This window comes from Alosa sapidissima, chromosome 1 (genome assembly GCF_018492685.1).
Source record: "Alosa sapidissima isolate fAloSap1 chromosome 1, fAloSap1.pri, whole genome shotgun sequence".
Classification (NCBI taxonomy): Eukaryota; Metazoa; Chordata; class Actinopteri; order Clupeiformes; family Clupeidae; genus Alosa; species Alosa sapidissima.
This window is the reverse complement of record NC_055957.1, coordinates 32,651,117-32,670,307: the sequence shown is the minus strand read 5'-3', so window position 1 is coordinate 32,670,307 and position 19,191 is coordinate 32,651,117. Positions and strand designations below refer to the sequence as shown.

General features: G+C 48.9%; 1 protein-coding gene across 7 annotated transcripts in view; it reads right to left on the bottom strand.

The window, feature by feature from the left end:
* The window catches only part of tnika (TRAF2 and NCK interacting kinase a), a 95,129-nt gene that overhangs the window by 22,728 nt on the left and 53,210 nt on the right, over positions 1-19,191 (bottom strand). For 2 of the 7 annotated variants that reach the window (XM_042108659.1, XM_042108664.1), the window contains exons 8-16: positions 18,051-18,105; positions 15,755-15,833; positions 14,421-14,596; positions 12,732-12,798; positions 11,601-11,799; positions 10,474-10,590; positions 6,616-6,702; positions 4,980-5,189; positions 452-616 (exon numbers count right to left, since the gene is read on the bottom strand). In XM_042108659.1, coding sequence (XP_041964593.1) covers positions 452-616; positions 4,980-5,189; positions 6,616-6,702; positions 10,474-10,590; positions 11,601-11,799; positions 12,732-12,798; positions 14,421-14,596; positions 15,755-15,833; positions 18,051-18,105 — 1,155 coding nt within the window. Of the gene's footprint in view, positions 1-451; positions 617-3,062; positions 4,374-4,979; positions 5,190-6,615; positions 6,703-10,473; positions 10,591-11,600; positions 11,800-12,731; positions 12,799-14,420; positions 14,597-15,754; positions 15,834-18,050; positions 18,106-19,191 lie in introns of those variants that run through there. The other 5 variants (XM_042108660.1, XM_042108661.1, XM_042108658.1 and 2 more) reach the window with 4 other exon arrangements.

The following is a 19,191-nucleotide window of genomic DNA, read 5'->3' as shown; positions in this document are numbered from 1 at the left end:
CAGCAGGGGTCTCGAGAGTGACAACGGCATGTAAAAATATTCACAAGCCTCAAGAGGATGAAAAGTGGGCAGTGGGACTTGTCACATCACTGTAGTGAGCAATCTGCTAACAACTCACCCAGGGGCGAGTTACCTGCATATCTCTAGTGCTACTCTACTACTGTACTTACTACTCCTTGAGTAAATGTGGGGCAAACTCACAAATATCAGAGGACTTATTATTTTACACCCTGAATCTCAATCCATTTGTTATATGTACTATTTAAGCAACAATCAAACAACTAGCACTATAAAATCACTCAGCTGCTAGCATTGCGTGTGACAGCTCCATGTGATGATCATACCACCACACCCATTCACACAGCCACAAATGCACCTAAACGATGACAGACTCATTAGCGGGTGGGTTACCTGTGGCTCTATGGGCCTGTGCATGGGAGGGGTGAGTTACCTGTGGTTCTATGGGCCGGGGCATTGGAGGGGTGCGTGCTGGCTGGAGCCCTCCGCTGCTGAAGGACTCAGAGCGGGGCGGAAGAGAGGGGTCGGAGATCCGGTTGGTGACCTTGTGCTGCAGCGCTGGGGAGCTCTGGCGGTTGAGCTTGGAGCGCTCCTCCACCTGTCATCAGATAGGACAGACGTCAGAACTGGACACAACAGTGCAAATCCCACCTGCCATCGTCTCAAGAGAAGCGACAGCAGTAGAAAGCTTACTATGGGGGATATGACGTGCTTCAACACTCCTTGGAAGGATTCACAAATTTAATGAATACGAATGAGCTATGTTTTTTTTCCTCTCTCTCTGGTTCCACATTACAAAACGGCTGCGAGAGAAGACAGCCTGGGGCTCTTTCTCCTCCTCTAGAATGAAAACATTAATTTGTTATCGTTAGCATGCTGAGGCATTGTTGCACATCATTGCCATTTCACTACTAAATGGACAGAAACTAAAATGGCGTTCTACCCAGCTGTATGTTTTCATTTGAGAACAGTTACGAAGGAGTGCTGCTCACACTCAGTCACCCATTGTAAGCTGATACGCTATTTGTCCTGTCCATCACACGGAACAGTGATCATCTTCAGATACAATTTAGACAGAGCAACAGGGCAACCCACAACACCACAAGCATGAGCAGAGCAATAACGCTCCTTGCAGTCGGTCCGCACCCGAGAGGTCATACCAAGCAAACCCAGCGTGATTCCCTGGCTGAGGCACCCAGAAACACACAGTCACTCTGATGACACTGTGGAATAGCTGCACTTAGACCAACAGCTATTCCAACACTGCATTTTACCAGCTGCTGAATAACTCAAAGAGGCATCACTGGAGCATTGAAGTCAGGCTGTGACAGAAGTAGTACAGCTACTTTTGATTTCAGCTAGAAGTAGCCAGCATCTACTATCTATGGTAGAACACAAAGGGCTACATCAGTCATTGCATTAAGAAACTACATATGTTTCTATGGTAGAACACACACACACACACACCACTACATTTGTCACTGAATGACAATCATGAGGAATTGTGTAATGAAGGGTTAGAATCGACTGCATCTGTCCTACAAGGAAACGGTTGACAAACTATATCCAGAGAGGGAGAAGAAACCTGTAAGAGTTGAGAAAAACTGCAGTTAGGCATACAACAGAGTCTCCTTCTGCAGTATGGAAGCCTTTGGGTTTATGGGGTGTAACTAAGATCTAAATGAAATGAGCCTACTGCCGTCACTAACACTACATGCATTACTATAGTATGAAACATTACTGATATAAAATATGGAGGTCAGTTATGAAAAAACTACTCCCAAAGACCCATCTGCGTCAGGAGATCTTTGCACAGAACTTAGAGTGCAGACAAAAAGGCCACATTGATCAGACCCCGTCCTTCACTAGAAACACAAAAACATCCACAAAAGAGAAGCATCCACACATGATGGGGGTGCAAGAAGACGGCAGCAAGCAGAGAGCTCCTCACTGGCGGACAGAGATTTCGGCGACTACAGCAGAGCTAGGAATTTGCCACGGAAGCTGTTAGCGATGAAGCACCTAGGTATTCTAGCTGAGAAGCTGCAGCTGTGCACTTGCAATTCACCACTTGATGCCCCAGAGAAGGACAGACCAGGAGGAGGATCCACCATTAGGGGATTATCACCCAGCTAAGGGACTGAGGGAGGTGGAACGGAACCTTAGGTTTGGAACACTCGTGCCGTCCAGTCCTGCAGGGTTCTCTGAGGTCCTCTGTCCAGGGGCATGGGCAGGCGTTGACATGGGGTGGGGGTGGGGGGGCTGGTGCCTACTGGCAGTTGGGGCAGTGGAGTTGTGGTTGATGGTCATGATTCTAACGACTGGTTCTGAAGACCGCTTATGATGTTTATTTACAGACTATTATCTCAATATTCTACTCTACAATGCTCGATTGAAAAATGATTAACACCAGGGCCTTCTAAGCTTGTCTCTATGCATGCTTCTATTCTGTAAGGTTCTACTTGGAACCTTTGTTCCCAAAGAGGTTCTTCTAAGGCAGTTTTCACACAGAGATGCTTTTTTGAGGCACATTGCAAATATTAAAATGTGAGTGTTAAAAAATGCCAGGTGGAAACTAGTTGTGTTTGGGATTACTATGGTACGTTATACATGGTACTTCCACAGATAGCATAGCATAGACAAGTAGCTAAGCAACAGCCCACTGTTGGAAAAAACCCCCACAATCACGAAAGTTCAACTATTTTTTTTGCTCAAATAAAGGCAAGACACATCACAACAATCCAGCTTTCCCCTCATCACATCATTCTACATAAACAATTGAAATCAGGCACCTGGACATGAAAAAAGCATCTCCGTGTCAAGACCACCTTAAGCAGAGAACCGTTAGATTAGACGATATGAAGGTGTTTGCTATATGACAGGGATTCCCAAACGGTGGTACAGTGTACCTGTACGTGTACCACCAGTAGTACACGAGCTGCCACTAGGGGGTACGCGAGATGAAAAGGGCAATGTTGGAAAGGTGTTCAAAATGATTTTTTAAAACCTATTTTTTTTGTGTGTCGGATGGTGGGGGTACGCGAGCTGAGTCAGGATGTAGGTGGTGGTACGTGGGGAAAAAAGTTTGGGAACCGCTGCTCTATGATATACTATATGATATGCTATCTACTATATAGCATATATATACACACACACCGTATATATATGCTATCTGTTCTATCCTATCAGCTAAACGTATTTAATACAAATATATAATACATTGTCTATGTACAAAATTGGATTTACACTCTACGCTATTTACAGGGGACGGCAGGCTTCAATGTTGCATCATTGACTGGTTGATTGAAACACCACCCAGGTGAAGAGGGGAACATCGACATGTAGTTTGGGGAGATGGAGCGGGACGAGCTGGGACTGGTTTGGGGCGAGCCCCGCGGAGAGAGCCCCATCCACTGCAGACCAGCACGGATCTGGGCACGGAGCCCCGGGCCTCTCCTCCTCTCCCCTCCCACCAACTCCTGACCACTGGTGAAGCTGGACCGCCTCCGCTGACCGTCGAGGGCCGGACGAAGCAGACTGTACGGGGCGGAGGCGGATAGGTCAAGGGACGGGGGGCTGCACTCAGTCATCCAGCTCGGATCCTCGTCGTCGTCCTCGCTGGGACTGAGGATGAGCTGGGGGCACATCGTCCCCCTCGGCTGTAAGCGGACAGAGGAATGCGGAGGCGGCATGTCTGGGAAGCCCGCAGACGTCTCTGAGAAAGAGCGCCTGTCTCGCGGCGCCATGGGCGGCGAGGGCTCCTCAGGGAACGAGGTGGAATATTTGAACCTGGCAAGGCCGAGGTCCTTCTGGCTGATGGCCATCCTGAGACCACCCGAGTTCTCCCACAGCGGAGAGTCCTCGTCACTACTGTCTACTCTACGGCACGGCGAGTGCGAGCCGGACCGAGGCCTAAACTCCGACGCCCAGGTCGGAGACAGCAGGGCTGCCGCGGAACTAACCACATTGAGGTCGGCACTCTGGGGTTTGAGGTCGGCGGCGTGGGGCTTGGCGTGGGGCTTGGGCTGGCGCTGTGGGCTGCGTCCGCGGGCCTGCTGCTGCTGCTGGCTCTGGGCGCGCTTGGCCCTCAGCTCTCGCCGCACGTGCTCGATGATCTGATCGCGCAGCAAGGGGTCTGGGGACAGCTGGATGCGGGGGGTCTGCCTGGCCTGCTGCTGCCTCTGCAGCGGAGGTCTGCTGGAGAGGGGCAGGTTAGCCGCGTGGGAGGGGGCACGGCGGGGGCCGGGGCCGGGTTGTGGGGCCGGGTAGTTGGGTGGAGGCTCCACCAGGTGGAAGGAGTGATGCTGGCGGAGACCAGAGGGCCGAGGGGTTTCGGCCGCGAGCTGCTTGAGGACCTGGGGTGGGGAAATTGGGAGACAGGGTTGGGTAAGGGGTGTCACAACAGAGGTTAACACAACGCGTGCAAACAATAACGCAAACAGCAAACACAAAACAGAAATGCACAATTATGGCACACGTTCTGTACAAACACACATGCATATACATACAAATGCGTCAGCCAAATGTAATGTAATAATATACTGCGCTTACAAAACATGGCACTCTCACTGATGAGATGAAGTATGAAAAGATCAGCTGATACACTTCAGTTACAAAAACACAAACACACACTTAGCCACACACACATGCACTTGCGAGTACACATGTGTACACACACACACAATCACAAACATGCTATTTTGACCCTGTGAGCTGCGAAACATCAATGCTGAACTCCATTTGGATTCAGAATCTGCTGAGATTCCCACGTGCTGGGGAAAAAACGGAAGGTGCATTTTATCAATCAGTTCCATGGAAGCTGCGGGGACTAAAATACACATGGAAGATCTTCAGACGAGCCTCGTCATTTCTGCTTTTCCAGTTTCCTGCGAAGTGCTCGATAAACAACACACAGCACGTTTCCACGATCCCCTTCAGCCGTATGGGAAGCCAGTGCCTACCTCCTTGGCCCAGGCGGGCTTGTCAGCGGGGTTGACGGCGTCTTTGTAGTGGTACAGCGGCTTCTTCTCGGCCTGGTGTGAGTCCTGCTGCTGCTGCTGCTGCTGCTTCTGCTGGTGCTGGAGGGACACCAGGTAAGCCCTCTCCTGCTGCAGCTGTCTCTGAAGGCGCTCCGCCTGCCGCTGCTCCTCCAGCTGCTTACGCTTATACTCCTACACACACACACGCACACGCACACATACACACACACGCACGCGCACACACCCACATACACGCACACACATGCACCCACACACACACGTACACACACAAAAGGGAAAGAGACAGAGAACAGTTCTTAACTGAGGATGTACAGTGTTGGTTGACGGTCAGTAGGTGAGGGGACAGACAACAGAGGCCCATGCTTGGACATGCAAACATGCAAACACACACTGGTGCTTTGGCTTCAGGGCTCATGCCAAGGGGACAGGGCCAACGATCACATTACTACAATGACCACCGGGACTCAAACACGATCACATACAGCAACATGCATGAACACAGTGACCTTGGCATGGAAGACTTCTGCATGGAGGTGTAGTCCTTAACAAATCCAAGTGTGTAATCCCACAATTGTGACTGAACACAAGACGTGATCATCTGAAGAGCCTGTCCTGACTGGCACAAGGTGAGACGGATGTCTTGACTATGGCGCCTTGTTGAGAGCCAATTGTGAGCGTGAAATCAGTGGCCAAATGGTGATGTGCGGTGATAAATTGGCAGGAGGGCGGCCATATGGCGACTGTCTCAGGCATATGGGCCCACGCGGCGGTGACTAGGCTCGTGGCCAATGAGAGGGACGCTAGAGAGAGGGATCTGGAGTCTGCCAGAGGCCCACTTTCCTTCCGCTCCACTCCGCACCGGCGTTTGAAAGGAGGCTGCGGTCTCTGGGGAGTACGGAGAGAACTCCAGTGCACTCTCGCAGCCGCCCCCGAGGAGTCTGAACACACGTCTCCCTGCCGACACTTGCCGACATTGAAAAGGAGTTTCAAAGGAAGTATTAAAAAGACGCAGACCACCCCCCCCCCCCCCCCCCTTTTTCTGTCACCAACTCTCAGAAAACCCAGACTGTCGTTTTGAGAAACGCTCCAGTGAAGGTCCTCAGAGACTTGCCGGAGAGAGAGCGCACTTATTCCCAGCGCTCTCTCGTGTGGACGCTGGTCATTTTAGGGAGTGCATTAGAGACATGCGCTCGGCTGTTGCCAGCAGGCTTTCTGCTGTCCAATCACATCGCTGTGTCTTTGTGAACTTCCTTTGAATGCGCTTGCCATCTCTCATCACATGCAGCCATTGCAGTGCGGGCCCGGTCACTCATGGACTGTTTACTAGCGCACGCACTAATCAGCCTGGACCAGGCACTGGTGGACCAGATAGAGAGCTCAAGATGACGAAGCCACAGACACACAAAAACACAACAACACACAGGACGTCACACTGGGGGGCACTGGGACATGAAGAGAGAAGGAAGGAGAGGGAGAGGGAGAGGGAGAGGGAGAGGGAGAGAGAGAGGGAGAAGAGGGGGAAGAAGAAGAGAGAAGAGTTGGAGAGGGAGGAAAGAGGGAGGAGTGGGAGAGGGAGCACCTCCCCTGCTCCGTTTACCATGAGGAGAGCCTGCTCCTGCAGGAGCTGCTGCTGCAAGATCTCCAGCTGCCGCTGCTCCTCCTCCAGCTGCCGACGGATGTACTCCTGCAGCCCGGCAGCGGTCAGCACGGAGAGAGAAAGAGAGAGAGAGAGAGAGAGAGAGAGAGAGAGAGAGAGAGAGAGAGAGAGAGAGAGAGAGAGAGAGAGAGAAGAAAAAAGGGGAAAAAAGAGAAGAGAAGGAGAGAGTGATGGTGTGAATTCTACAGAGGAGAGCAGACGAGAAGAACTGCGGTGTGCTCATGGCGCTGTGTGCCCTCAGACATAAGAGAGCACTGGCCTCAGCAGCCTTGAAAACACACACTACACACTGACAGGGAAAGACAGACAGGAAGGATTATGAGAGAGAGAGAGAGAGAAAGAAAGAAAGAAAGAAAGAAAGAAAGAAAGAAAGAAAGAAAGAAAGAAATAGAGACTGACATTTGCAATTCACACATCCACAGTGTGTGGAAAACAGACTCCCTAAGTTCCTGTACCTGTGAAAGCTTAAAAAGGAATGATAAAGAGAAAAAGAGATACAGAGAGAGAGAGAGAGAGAGAGAGAGAGAGAGAGAGAGAGAGAGAGAGAGAGAGAGAGAGAGAGAGAGAGACTTTGTCTGATTGTAAAGCCATCTACTATGAGGTGCTCTGGAGAAATGATCCCATTAGCTAAGCCATCCATCAAGAGCACCGCTAGATAATTAACCTTACACTAAGAACACACACCTATAATGTGAGGGTGAGGAGGAGCGCGAGGGAAGACCAGAAAAGGAGAGAGAGAGAGAGAGAGAGAGAGAGAGAGAGAGAGAGAGAGAGAGAGAGAGAAAGAAAGAAAGAGAGACTTTTGACTTTCAAAAAAACCCTTTTATTGAACCATTGCATGGATCAAAAACCACCTTAAACCCCCCCCCCCCCCCCCCCACACACACACACCCCCCAGTCCCCATGACATCACTACATAAATGCCAAGGCCCCATCAATAATGGAGACCAGACCCTTGTCAGTACACCATTTCTGTGAGAAATGATCCACACTGTCTGAAACTTTAAAAAAAAGCATATTCAACCCTAACCCTTGATTCCACCAAAGCTTTAAACATGTCCACAAGGTTGACAATCTGGCCCTCCTCCTCCAACCGATTCTCCTTCCATATTGCCAGTTTTGCTTGGCCAATCAAGAAGTTCATGAAGGTGCACAGTTCCCTTTTGTTTTTGGAGTATTTAACCCCAAGGATGAACAGTTCCTTTGAGAAAGTGAACCCCAACCTCTGGCCCACTCCCTCCAACAACTGAAAAAGGGACAACAATTTCAGACAGTCACAAAAAACATGAAACACTGAATCAGGTACATTACAGACACTACATAAAGGTGAGAGATCATGCCTGAACTTGACGACAAAGACCTTTGTGGCCAGAAGTACCCGCCACTGAAGGTCCCCAGACCTTTTTGGTATGGGGGGCTTGTACAGTACCCTCCATGATGGTGACAGATCTTCACTGCCCCCAAAATGACCCCTCCATTTTGTGTCAACCCTCCCCTTAAGCACATTAGCATTAGCAGATTTCACAATGGCATTATACAACATCTTTCTATCCATTGATGTAAAATGTATATCAAGCATCCCCTTAAAAGAAAGCAGTGTCCCTGTAGAGGCGTATGTGGGGCTTTTAGGGGTAATATGTAAATCCGGAAAGGGGACCTCAAAAGGGCCCCCATCCAGAACATGATTGATGAACCTTAATAGAGAGTCAGGAAGACCTGCCTTCAGGCTTCTCAATATGCCCTCCACTACCCTTTCTGACCTGCAGCCCAAAGAGGACACCTGGTCAAGGACAGAGCGCCAGCGTCTATCAGCGAGGTTCAGCAGGTGGCCCAGTGTTGTAATTTTTGCCCCAGTGAAAAGAGACACAATGTTCTTGATATGTCACCCTCCATTGTCCAGAAAGGATTAAAGAACAAAGGTTCATTGAGGCCATAATGCTCCGAACGTGACACCCTAAAGTGTCCCCAGGCCTCAAAGACTGAGCTATAGAAACTTGTTGGCTCAGTTTGAGTTTGAACAGTGGCAGTGTGTGGCACCAGGAACAGCTGTCGATCCAAACGCATCTCAGTCCTGGTTCTCAGCATTGCCAGACCGAAATCCACCCATGGTAGATCAGTCCCGTATAGCAGCTTCTGGGCGGACTGCAGCCTCATTGCCTTAACCTTACTGGCCAGATGGATGAGCCCCTGCCCCCCCTCAGCTAGGGGTAAGTAAAGGACTCCTGGAGGTAGCCAATGGTTCCCATCCCAGAAGAAGTTTACAAAGCTTTTCTGTAAGGAGGCGACAAGCTCAGCTGGCGGGTTAAACACAGTCAATCTGTGCCACAGCATGGACGCTGCCAAATTATTGACTACCAACACCCGCCCTCTGAACGACAACTGCGGTCGAATCCATTCCCACCTCAGCAACCTCCCCAGCACCTTATCAGCCAACCCTGCCCAGTTCCTCTGGATGTACTGCTCTGTGCTGAAGAAGACTCCCAGGATCTTAAGCCCGTCCCTGCCCCACTGACAGTGCACGGGTAAGTGTGGCACTGCCACGCCCTGCCACCGCCCTAGCAACAGGGACAGACTCTTCCCCCAGTTCACTCTTGCAGAGGTGCCACTTTGAAACAGGTCCAGACAGGCCAACAGAGAGAGAGAGAGAGAGAGAGAGAGAGAAGCACAAAGCATGACACTCCGAGGCGCCTGTAGGAGCAGCTAATTCATCAAAGAGCCCTATGTGTCAGGACGTGTCATAGCTGATGCTGCTCCAGCCCCTGGGGCTTCCAGACTAAACCAGACGAGACCAGATGAGAGGGAGAGAGAGTTCCTTACTGAAACAAAAGCCCTACTGAGAGAGAATAACTCTAACCACACCAGGCTTCAGGCCCTCACACACACACACACACACACACTCTTTCTGCCTCTTCCCCTTACAGAATGCTGAAACCAGAAGCTTTAATGAGGAAATAATATAGTTTGTGTCTGCACATGAGTTTGTGAACTAAAATGGAAAACCATGAGTGTGGAGAGTATTGATTTTCTATATGGGACTGGAGGGAGGTTTATCGTTCTATATATAGGCTGAGAATGTGACCGAGTATCATAGCTGCTTACTGTGAGGTGTGTCTTGATGAGTTGATGAGAAAGTTGTGCATCAATGAATAAGGTTTATGTGTGTGTGTGTGTGTGTGTGTGTGTGTGTGTGTGTATGTATGTATGTATGTATGTATGTGTGTATGTGTGTATGTGTGTATGTGTGTATGTGTGTGTGTGTGTGTGTGTGTGTGTGTGTGTGTGTGTGTGTGTGTCAGTGTGTCAGTGTGTGTGTGTGTGTGTGTACACTGCCATTCAAAAGTTTGGGGTGACTTTCCATTCCACTCCATTATAGACAGAATACAAGCCGAGATCAGTTGCATTGTTTTTTTTAATCAGGGCAGCAGTTTTCAGATTACAGTGTGTGCCTACATAATTGCAAAAGGGTTCTCCAATGTTTTCTCAGTTAGCCTTTAAAATTATATCAGATTAGTAAACAGAATGTGCCTTTGGAACATTGGATGAATGGTTTCTGATAATGAGCATGAGTATGAAGATATTGCATTAAGATCAGCCAATTTTTTTTCTATAACAGTAATATACAACATTAATGATGAAAACAAGGACATTTCTAAGTGACTTCAAACTTTTGAACGGTAGTGTATGTGTATGGCTGTGTGTGTGTGTGTGTATGGCTGTTTGTGTGTGTGTGTATGTGTATGGGTGTGTGTGTGTGTGTGTGTGTGTATGTGTGTGTGTGTGTGTGTGTATGCACCGTACCTGCTCCCTCTCAGCCTGTCTCCTCTCCTCCTCTCTGCGGAGCTGCTCCATCTCCTCATAGCGTCGTCGCTGCTCTCTCTCCTGCTGCTTGCGGAGCTCTCGGTCACGCCGTTGTTGCTGCGCACACACACACACAGAGTGACACACATGTGTGAATAACACATCACATTGCATCACCTTCACTGGCTTTTCATCAGGCCCTATAGATGGCAGCAATTCAGACACACAAGCTTGGTCTCTCTCACACACACACACACACACACACACACACACACACACACACACACACACACACACAGCTAGGCATCTTCCAAATGCACTCTGTCATCAGCCAGCTCAGGTCATGTGGAATGTGGGCCCTCTCCAGCACCCTTGTCATGGCTAATCCAAACAGATGCTGGGATGGCCATGCAGCTAGAGCTTTGCAAGGCACTGCAGCAGAGAGCCAGCACCCTGTCTGCACCGCACGCGGTCCTGCTATACGCCTAGCATTTCACTCTAGTGTTTACACGGCTAATTGGCTGCTAGCGCAGTCCTGAGCTGACCCCTGTGCGGCCATTTTAGCCCGGAGGGGCTCCGAGACGCCCGATCACTGTGGGAATGGAATGTCAGCTGGGAGATTTGTGGCTTTCCATGGTAATCGGGAGTCTGTGTATTTTTAAAGGTCTCTATTTGCCACGCCACAGGAGTGCTTGTATGCTTCTTAGCATTTCCAAACAAGCTCGAACATGCTTCTGCAGACTAAAAACAACTATAGTACTATAAATAACATCTATACGGCATAGACATGCTATGCTACTTAAGACAACTTGAATTAGGTTCATAAGCTCCTGGCCATAAGCATGTACACATGCAAATAATTAGGAGCACATAATTATGTCTGTTTACAGATCACAATAATTTTTGTTTTATCATTGTTTTGTTTTACATTTTTGTTTTATCTATTTGAAATATAAAATAGCAAACTAGACAACCAATAACTCATCTGATTGATTTATAGATAGAAAGATAAACAGATAGATAGATGGCTTTACTCATCCCCAAAGATATTTTATGTCCTCATCCTATATGTGACCCAGGTCTAAGAGGAGGTCTGGACATGGTGGACGTGGTGGATGTGCCCCTACCTCCTCCAGCCTCCTCCGCTGCTCCTTCTGCTCCTCAATGCGCTTCTGCCGTTCAGCCAGCAGTAGGCGCTTGTGCTCCTCATTCTGCTGCTGCTCCAGCTGCTGCCGCCGCAGCGCCTCTGAGCGCTCCTTATTGGCCAGCTGCAGGCGCAGGAAGTCCCGCCTCAGGGTCGACTCGCCCGGGACGTTGATGATGGAACTGTGCGGAGACAGGCGTTGTGATTGATTTGGGACAGCTCAATGAACCAGCAGCTGTTCCGTCATGGGGCGTGACACACCAGGCCAGTGTGTGTGAGTGTGAGTGTGAGTGTGAGTGTGAGTGTGAGTGTGAGTGTGAGTGTGAGTGTGAGTGTGAGTGTGAGTGTGAGTGTGAGTGTGTGTGTGTGTGTGTGTGTGTGTGTGTGTGTGTGTGACTGACAGGCTCTCCGGCTAGGAAAGGCACTAATCTGGGCCACTAATAAAGACAGTGCTCCGGGGGCTCCAGGTCTCCCTCCAAATGAAAACCCGCTCCACTGATAGCACGCTACTGCCCTGGAGAGCCGTGGGAACCGAGGGGAACTTTATCAGAGGCCAATATGGAGACATGCGGAAAAAGCACTTTCTCGCTCTCTACCTCTGTCTTTCAGTTTGTTTGTGTGGTCTCTGTCTTTTTCATACCTCTGTGAATGTTGTACATATTGATTGATTAAAGGTTTTGTAGTCGTTTCTTTGCATATTGTAAAGCATCATTTTTAAAATCGAAATCTCTCTCTCCCTAACTCTCACACACTCAGTACAGTAAACAGTAGCAATAACAGAGCATTAACTTATAATTTGACATCTGTGCATCTTGGCCTGTAATGTATGCTAAAGTGTGTGAGCTGAAGTGTGTTTTTCAGTGCTTCAGTGCATTTTTTCTGACCGTGTGTACGGGTTGTGTGTCGGTCAGTACCTGACCGTGTGTTTGTGTGTCGTTCAGTACCTGACCGTGTGTATGGGTTGTGTGTCGGTCAGTACCTGACCGTGTGTTTGTGTGTCGTTCAGTACCTGACCGTGTGTATGGGTTGTGTGTCGGTCAGTACCTGACCGTGTGTATGGGTTGTGTGTCGGTCAGTACCTGACCGTGTGTATGGGTTGTGTGTCGGTCAGTACCTGGGCTCTCCCTTATCGTGCTCCTCTTCCTCCTCTTCGCTCCCGCTGTACTCGTACTCCGTCTCATCTGGGGGGGGACACAGGGGACAAACGTAAAGTTCACTCCACACACACACACACACAGGGGACAAACGTAAAACTCACTCCACACACACACACACACAGACAAACGTAAAGCTCAATCCACACACACACACAGGGGACAAACGTAAAACTCACTCTACACACACACAGACAAACGCAAAGCTCAATCCACACACACACACACACACACACACACACACACACACGTAAAGCTCACTCTACACACACACACACAAACAAACGTAAAGCTCACTCTACACACACACACAAACAAACGTAAAGTTCACTCCACACACACACACACACACACACAGGGGACAAATGTAAAACTCACTCCACACACACACACACACACAGGGGACAAACGTAAAACTCACTCCACACACACACACACACACACAGGGGACAAACGTAAAGCTCACTCTACACACACACACACACACGTAAAGCTCACTCCGCACACACACACAGGGGACAAATATAAAGCTCACTCTACACACAGAGACACACACAGGGGACAAACGTAAAGCTCAATCCACACACACACACAGGGGACAAACGTAAAGCTCACTCTACACACACACACACACACACACACACACACACACACACACACACACACACACACACACACACACACACACACACACACAAACGTAAAGCTCAATCCACACACACACACACACACACACACACACACACACACACACGTAAAGCTCACTCTACACACACACACACAAACAAACGTAAAGCTCAATCCACACACGCACACAGGGGACAAACGTAAAGTTCACTCTACACACACACACACACACACAAACGTAAAGCTCAATCCACAAACACACACACACACACACGTAAAGCTCACTCTACACACACACACACACAAACACACACTATGCTATGGATTTGACTGCATGTGGCATGCTGATCGACCTGACACTGACTTGTGCCTGTGGTTGTGGTGCACATGCAATTCATTTCAAGGTGGCTGCTATGCCTGACATGGCTTCATGGTTTGGCTCAGGGGGGTAATTGGACGTTTCTGTTTTGGCTCTCTTCGAGCTGCCTGCCCTTTGAGGCTGTTAACCAGGCTGGACAACCGCCAAGCCTGGTGACACTAAAGCGGCCGTCATAGACAACGACAAAACCGCGTCGGTCCAGAGACGTGGCCTCAGCTTTCCATGCCATGCGGTCACTTAATGCATGCCTGCATTTCATCTGCAAACTCATTTTAGGATTGTTTTATGTCTGGAGATTTAAAGGGAATTCCAAGCGTGTCCAAGTGTGTGTGCGTGCGTGTGTATGTGTGTGTGTGTGGGCATGCATGTGTATGTGTGTGTGTTTGTGTTTGCGCGTGTGTATGTTTGTGTAGTTACATGTGTGTGTGCGTGTGTGTGTGTGTTTGTGTTTACACGCTTGTCTGCCTGTGTATGTGTGTGTGTGTGTGTGTGCGTGCGTGTGTGTAGTTACATGTGTGTGTGCGTGTGTGTTTGTGTTTACACGCTTGTCTGCCTGTGTATGTGTGCGTGCGTGCGTGCGTGCGTGCGTGTGTGTGTGTGTGTGTGTGTGTGTCTACACATAAGAATGTGTGGTCCATCTGACCTCTCTCCCCCCTCTTCTTGCGCGTGCGGTCGATGTGGTCCTTGAGCTGGATGCGGATGTGCCTCTCGTTGGGCAGCTCCCTGATGAAGGCGTGGGTGAGCAGCTGCTCCGTGCTGGGCCTCTGGTTGTGGTTCTTCAACAGACAGCTCTCGATGAACTGGTGGAACTTTTTGGACCTGTGCAAGCGGAGCAAGAGAGAGAGAGAGAGAGAGAGAGAGAGAGAGAGAGAGAGAGAGAGAGAGAGAGAGAGAGAGAGAGAGAGAGAGAGAGAGAGAGAGAGAGAGAGAGTGTGTTAAGCGCTGTAAGGGAAGAAGATAATTCTCAAAGTCACCTGAGAAGAGAGGGGGATTAGGCTAACGAGAGGACAGGGATTTCCCTTAATGCATGGAAAGGTCAAGGTTCCATAAAATCAAAATCCATGCCATAAATACATGAAAAACATGGTGATGGTGACTTTTACGATCCATACTCTTTTTCTGGGCTGCAGTCAGTGTGCTGAGTCAAGGTCAGCATATCTATCAGCCTCTGTCTCCCTTTCATAGTCCATAGAGACACCTCTGCACCTGTCTCTCTCTCATACTCCCTACACACAGCCCTGCACCTGTCTCCCTCTCATACTCCCTACGCACAGCCCTGCACCTGTCTCTCGCTCATACTCCCTACACACAGCCCTGCACCTGTCTCCCTCTCATACTCCCTACACACAGCCCTGCACCTGTCTCTCGCTCATACTCCCTACACACAGCCCTGCCTCTGGCATCCATTGTCTGCATTTTAAACGTCCTCTGTGCAGTCTCTCTCTCTCCCTCTTTCTCTCTCCCACTCACTCTTTTTCTCTCTCCGTGAGCTTCTCTCTCTCCATGAGCTACTCCGTCTCTCTCTCTCACGCGCACGCTCTATGCAGCACATAAAATCTGCGCGCCGAGTGATTAAACTGAGGTTCAAATTGGTAGGTGTGCCTGAGCTGTCAGCACCATTTTTCACGCCATTCGCCTTTTTGTCTGTAACGAGCCGCCGTCCGCTGTTAAGAGGCCACAAGAGAAGGCGAACGACACTGGCAGGCAGACAGGCGGGCAAAGCTGGCGTTCTCCCCCCCTCCTGTAAAAATGCATCAGCCTAATTCAGATGAGGATCAAAGATGACAAGAGAAGGGCGAATAGTGAAGAATGCACTTGAGAGAAATAGACAGGCTGAGGACAAACTAGCTTTTGGAGATTACTCGACTCCGTTAAAAAAGGCTGAGGCTTTTGAGACCAGAGCCAGGACTTGATATCGTGGAGAGATGGAGAGACTGAAAGAGGGGGACCTTGAGCACCGAGATATGGGAGACTCACCACTTCTTGGACTTGAGCCGGGGAGCTGGGTTCCTGGGGATGAGGAAGAGGGCACGCATCGGATGCATGTCGCACAGTGCTGAGAGAGAAAAGAGAGAGAGAGGAAAAGATAGCAAGAGAGAGAGAAAGAGTGAAAGAGAGAGAGAGAGAGTGTGTGTGTGTGTGTGTGTGTGAGTGAGAGAGAGAGAGAGAGAAAGAGGGTTATTTTTTTCAACTATGACATGAGATATACAATGTTATTGTATGCCACAATAAAAGGACAAACACACACATATTCTGTTCATTTGGCAAATATTGAGTGGTGTGTGAGCTATTTTAGCTCCTACTCAAATACACCAATACACACACGCTACAGAAAGAACCTTTGGGACAGTGTAGCTCCTCCTATACTAAATATTGCATATGGAGACCTAGATATTTTACATCAATTTCTAATGTGTTGTGATGAGATCCAGTATAAAAGGTTGAGTGTCAGTCTCTGCGGTTTCTCCTGTCTATTTGACCATGAAACGCCGAGGGGATCACGGGCCAAGAAACAGTGCTTATGGATAAGGAGTAGGAACTGCCACAGTGGCGACAACATGATACCATCATGATGTTTGGGTCATGATATAATGTCACTGAAATTCCTATTATGTTGTTAGTCACTTTGGTTAAAAATGTGTCAGCCAAATGTAATGTAATGTAATATTAAAAGTAATGCCATTTGAATCAACAATGTACTGGCATTTCTTACTACCAGATGAGAGTTTCTGCAGCCATTTTGGCATGGTAAATTTGCTCTCCTCTGACTTCCTTTCCAATGTCCTCTGTGACACAAGAGAAGAATTGTGCATTGTGTCTTCATACGCCTCTTAATATTAACCAAATAAATATCGCAATACCTCCTGTGCTGACCCTGCACCAAAACTATAACAATGAACTTACAACAAGTAGTTTTTCTCCCACCTCTACTGTGCTATGGGAAATAAAATGGCTTGATACTGTGGGTTGTGTAGACATGCACCTGTAAGCCTGAACCCAAACAGAAACACCCCACCATGTTCTTTAATTTCCCCTGCCTGCATCCACAAGCAACCCCAAAGTAATATCCTCACACCTCAGTGTCTCACACACATGCCCACAGAACCGGAGTCAGATGGAGGCCTTCTGCAGAGCATCCCATGGCTTTCACTTTCATCACATTATAGACTAATATGAGCATCTCAATAAGGAGCACACATTTCCACAGTTTTGTACAGAACATTGTTACATCATGAGTGCTGTGGAGTGTGTTTTTTTATTCCAAGACTCTAGTTTGGATGCCCAGAATAGTACATGGTATCTGTAAGCAGCCATTCAAAGCTCATGTTTGGGCACTGGCGGTCAGCCTGCCTCTTACAAGCGTGTGTATCCATTTGTCATGGGAAAATGAGGCAGTGGCAGCTTTGCTGTGTTGGTGTGCAGGTGTCTGTGGGTAGATAGTCTCATAGGGTGGTTTGTTTTGACTTGCAGTGCACACCCAATTCATTCCAACTTGCCAATTTGCCACTAATTACCCTATGTTTAACTGGTTCAGCAACTTAATTTCAATGTTATTCTTCTGTTGCATTTTGGCAAAGCAATAAAAACTGACACCATGTCAGTTGACACCTTTCCACTCATGCGTTTCAATAGACTCCATCTCACGCCATCTCAGACAGAGTTGGTAGAGGAGGACTCTATGAGCTTTACTGGACACTGGTGCGAGCCTCTGGTAAAAGGTACCACAAGGGACAATTTTCAGGAGACCACATGACAAGTGATTTCTCTTCATATGAGACAGAGATAGAGGAGAAATAATTGACAAAGAGTGTACTCCCCCACACACACAGTGTAAGTGATTGTCCCCGATTTGAGGAATGTTTTATGACCTCTGACCCCAAGGTCAGGAGATTTAAGATGAAACGACCCACATCGGTCACTCCAGCTGTCCAGTTACACTGCCCACCACCGAGCTCTACAGCGCAGGGCTGGCTGAGGACTAACACACCAAATCCTCAGCTGTCTCTCTCCCACATGGCTTCACTTCACACTCCCAGGAAAACAGCTGCTGCTGCCCGACCTCTGGTGTGTGTGTGTCTCTCTCTCTCTCTCTCTCTCTCTCTCTGTGTGTGTGATATCAGTGAGTGCCTAAGTATGTGTATGTGTATGTGTGTGTGTGTGTGCTTGGCTGCCAGCTGTGACAAACCTCCTATTGTGACACCCCCCACCCCCACTCTCCCCTGTTAATGCCCTGTTCTGGCACTCTGCAGCAGGTGACTGCTCTGTGACTTACGTGGGGCTCCCTCGGCCATCTCGATGGCTGTGATTCCCAACGACCACAGGTCACTCTGGAGAGAGAGATATATAGAGACAAAGAGAGCGAGAGAAAGAAAGAAAGAGAGAGAGAAAGAAAGAGAGAGAGAGAATGAGAAGGAGAGTGAGAGAAAGGAAGAGAGTGAGTGTGTGAGAGAAAACAAACAAGAGCATTACAGCAATGACAAATGGCAATGGCAGACAGAAAACAAGGAGGAGAGAGAGAACATGAAGAGAGAGAGAACATGGAGAGAGAGAAGAGAGAGAGAGAGAGAGAGAGAGAGAGAGAGAGAGAGAGAGAGAGAGAGGGGGAGGGTAGCACAGTCACAAAAGAGGCAGAGTACGCAGTCAACACAATGGGCCCTGTTCACTGTGGGACCTTAGCAGGGCACTGGGGTGCGACCCTAATCTCCCTATTAAGAAAGCCAGAGTGCCGCACCAGACGCCTTCCTCTACAGTCACTCTACACCAGGGGTGGGCAAACTGCTGCCCGCAGGCCGGATCTGGCCCGCCAAGCACTTTAATCCGGCCTGCCAAGCATTTAATTTGGTTCAGGCTGCTCACTATTTTTTTCCTGCGATACACAACGTTGGTTAGCTTTACTGCAAACTGCTTTTCACTCTTCTTAGAAAACGTTTACAATGTCAAAACATCATGTGGTGTGATGTGTGGCCCGCCGGTCAATTTTCAAAACCCAATGTGGCCCTTGAGCCAAAAAGTTGGCCCACCCTGATCTACACTCTCTCCTGCTCCATGCTCATCATTTGCTGCTCTGATTACGTTCCTTCTGTGATAACAAGCCACTGCAAAACAGACCCGTCTCAGCTGAGCTGAGCAGCTGCTGGATGCTATGGGATGCTAATGTACTTGATTAGGCGGTGCCATCTCTTAACGTGGTCAGTGGAACATACAGTATGGCTATGAGCAGCCCATAATGATGGATGGAGATGGCTCAGGGGGGAGGCCAAAGTGTGTGTGTGTGTGCACACACACACACACACACACACACACACACACAGGGTCTGTGTTCCCTTAACAAGCTATCCTTATAAATCCAATCATGCCCACTCAGACTCAGGAGGTCGTGGAGAAACGTGCACATTCCCACCCGATCATACTTT